At 53.6% G+C, this 1,469-nt stretch overlaps 1 protein-coding gene across 1 annotated transcript, besides 1 other annotated feature; it reads right to left on the minus strand.

Moving 5' to 3' along the window:
* The first annotated feature begins 111 nt into the window (after positions 1–111).
* Positions 112–128: a microsatellite.
* Positions 129–1,067: 939 nt separating this feature from the next.
* TraAM80_10171 (surface protease GP63) lies at positions 1,068–1,469 on the minus strand (the record flags this gene model as incomplete). The annotated part of the gene is made up of 1 exon (XM_029386811.1): positions 1,068–1,469. A coding segment is annotated over one exon (402 nt), but the record flags the coding sequence as incomplete, so codon positions are not given.

Below are 1,469 nucleotides of genomic sequence, written 5' to 3' on the forward strand. Positions count from 1 at the left end.
GGCAAAACAGTGCCGCGCCCCCTCTCTCCCCGGCAAACGGCCACTAAGAAGAAGAACGGCGAATGTGCCGCCTAGGAAAAATCAATCCCCCCTTCTCCCTAAGAACTAACAAATAATAATAATAATAAAAGGAAGCTCGCAGCTTTTAGCTCTGCGCGCCCAACGCCCCCACGCACCGCAGGAATCGCCCGCCACACACACACACTCGTGAAAAAACAACGCATTAAGAAAAACGCCTTGCAATTGCCGGGGCTGCAGGAGCCTCGAAGCGTGGCAGTTTGTTCGGGGCGCCACAACCGCCGCGCTCCCTGCGTGTGTGGGTGGTGGGGGCTGGGGCTGGAATGAAAAGGAAAAAGAAACTGCACTCGCTCTCCTCAAACGCAGGGCGGCCTCACAACGACAGGCAGTTAGCCAAGCAATAAAAAAAAGTTCAGAATTTTTTAAAAACCCACCTATTCTCATCATGCGGCACGTTTGTTCCACGCGTCCCTACCAAAAAAAAGTTCGTCCTCCGCTGAGTCGCTTGACCCGCTTAAAGCAAAAGTAGATGCACACCCACCGCGCACAGTCAACACAAAAAAGAAGGTGGCGAAGCCCAATGCACCAGCAAAAGTGTGCGGCCCCCTCTTCTTCTTGACGGCGCGCCGTCTGAGACGTGACCAAAAACAACAAAAAAGAAAATATATACGCAGTTTCCAGTTCTGCAGTCGTTCTGTCCTGGAGGAAGCGTATAAAAACAAATCAGCACCGTTATGGAATGATGCTTCAAGCAAAAAACAAAAAGGAAGTATAAGAAACAACGGACCCCATCATTTTTTATTTTTATTTTTTGCTCACGTCCAACAAACACCGCACGATTCTCCTCCCCACCACCCGCGGCGCCATTCAGCAGGAGACGCATGTTTTAACTACTTTCCGACGAGGGGCCAGGGGTGGTGAGGGGGATAGGGCGGCTGCAAGAGCAATCATCTTGCGTTTCTACGCGCTGCAGACGCCTGCTCTGTGAGAAGCGTCGAGGCACCATTGCCCTGCCGCTGCAGGAAGTGCTCTGTTGCTGCGGCCACTGCTCAAAGCGGCAACGTCGCCACCACCACCGCAGCAATCACGGCGAGGAGCAGACTGGAAAGAACAACAGCAGCCGCACAGCCATCGTGGTCGTCTTTGCCGTGGTCGTCTTTGCCGTGGTCGTCTTTGCCGTGGTCGCCTTTGCCGTGGTCGCCTTTGCCGTGGCCGCCTTTGCCGTGGCCATCATTTTTGTTATCGTCATTTTCGTAGTCGTCATGGCCGTGGCCGTCATTGTCGTGGTCGCCTTTCTTTAGGTTGATGAGGCTGCTGCCATCGGCGGCGATGGTGCACACCTCCTCGTACCTCGGGCACTTGACCCTTCTGCCGCCCTTGAAATGATCTGATTTGGGCGTGATAAATTCCCCTTCGGGGCACGACTCAAAATCACTCCCGCCAAGATATTT

This window comes from Trypanosoma rangeli (assembly GCF_003719475.1).
Source record: "Trypanosoma rangeli strain AM80 chromosome Unknown Tra_15.4_contig_00820, whole genome shotgun sequence".
NCBI lineage: Eukaryota > Euglenozoa > Kinetoplastea > Trypanosomatida > Trypanosomatidae > Trypanosoma > Trypanosoma rangeli.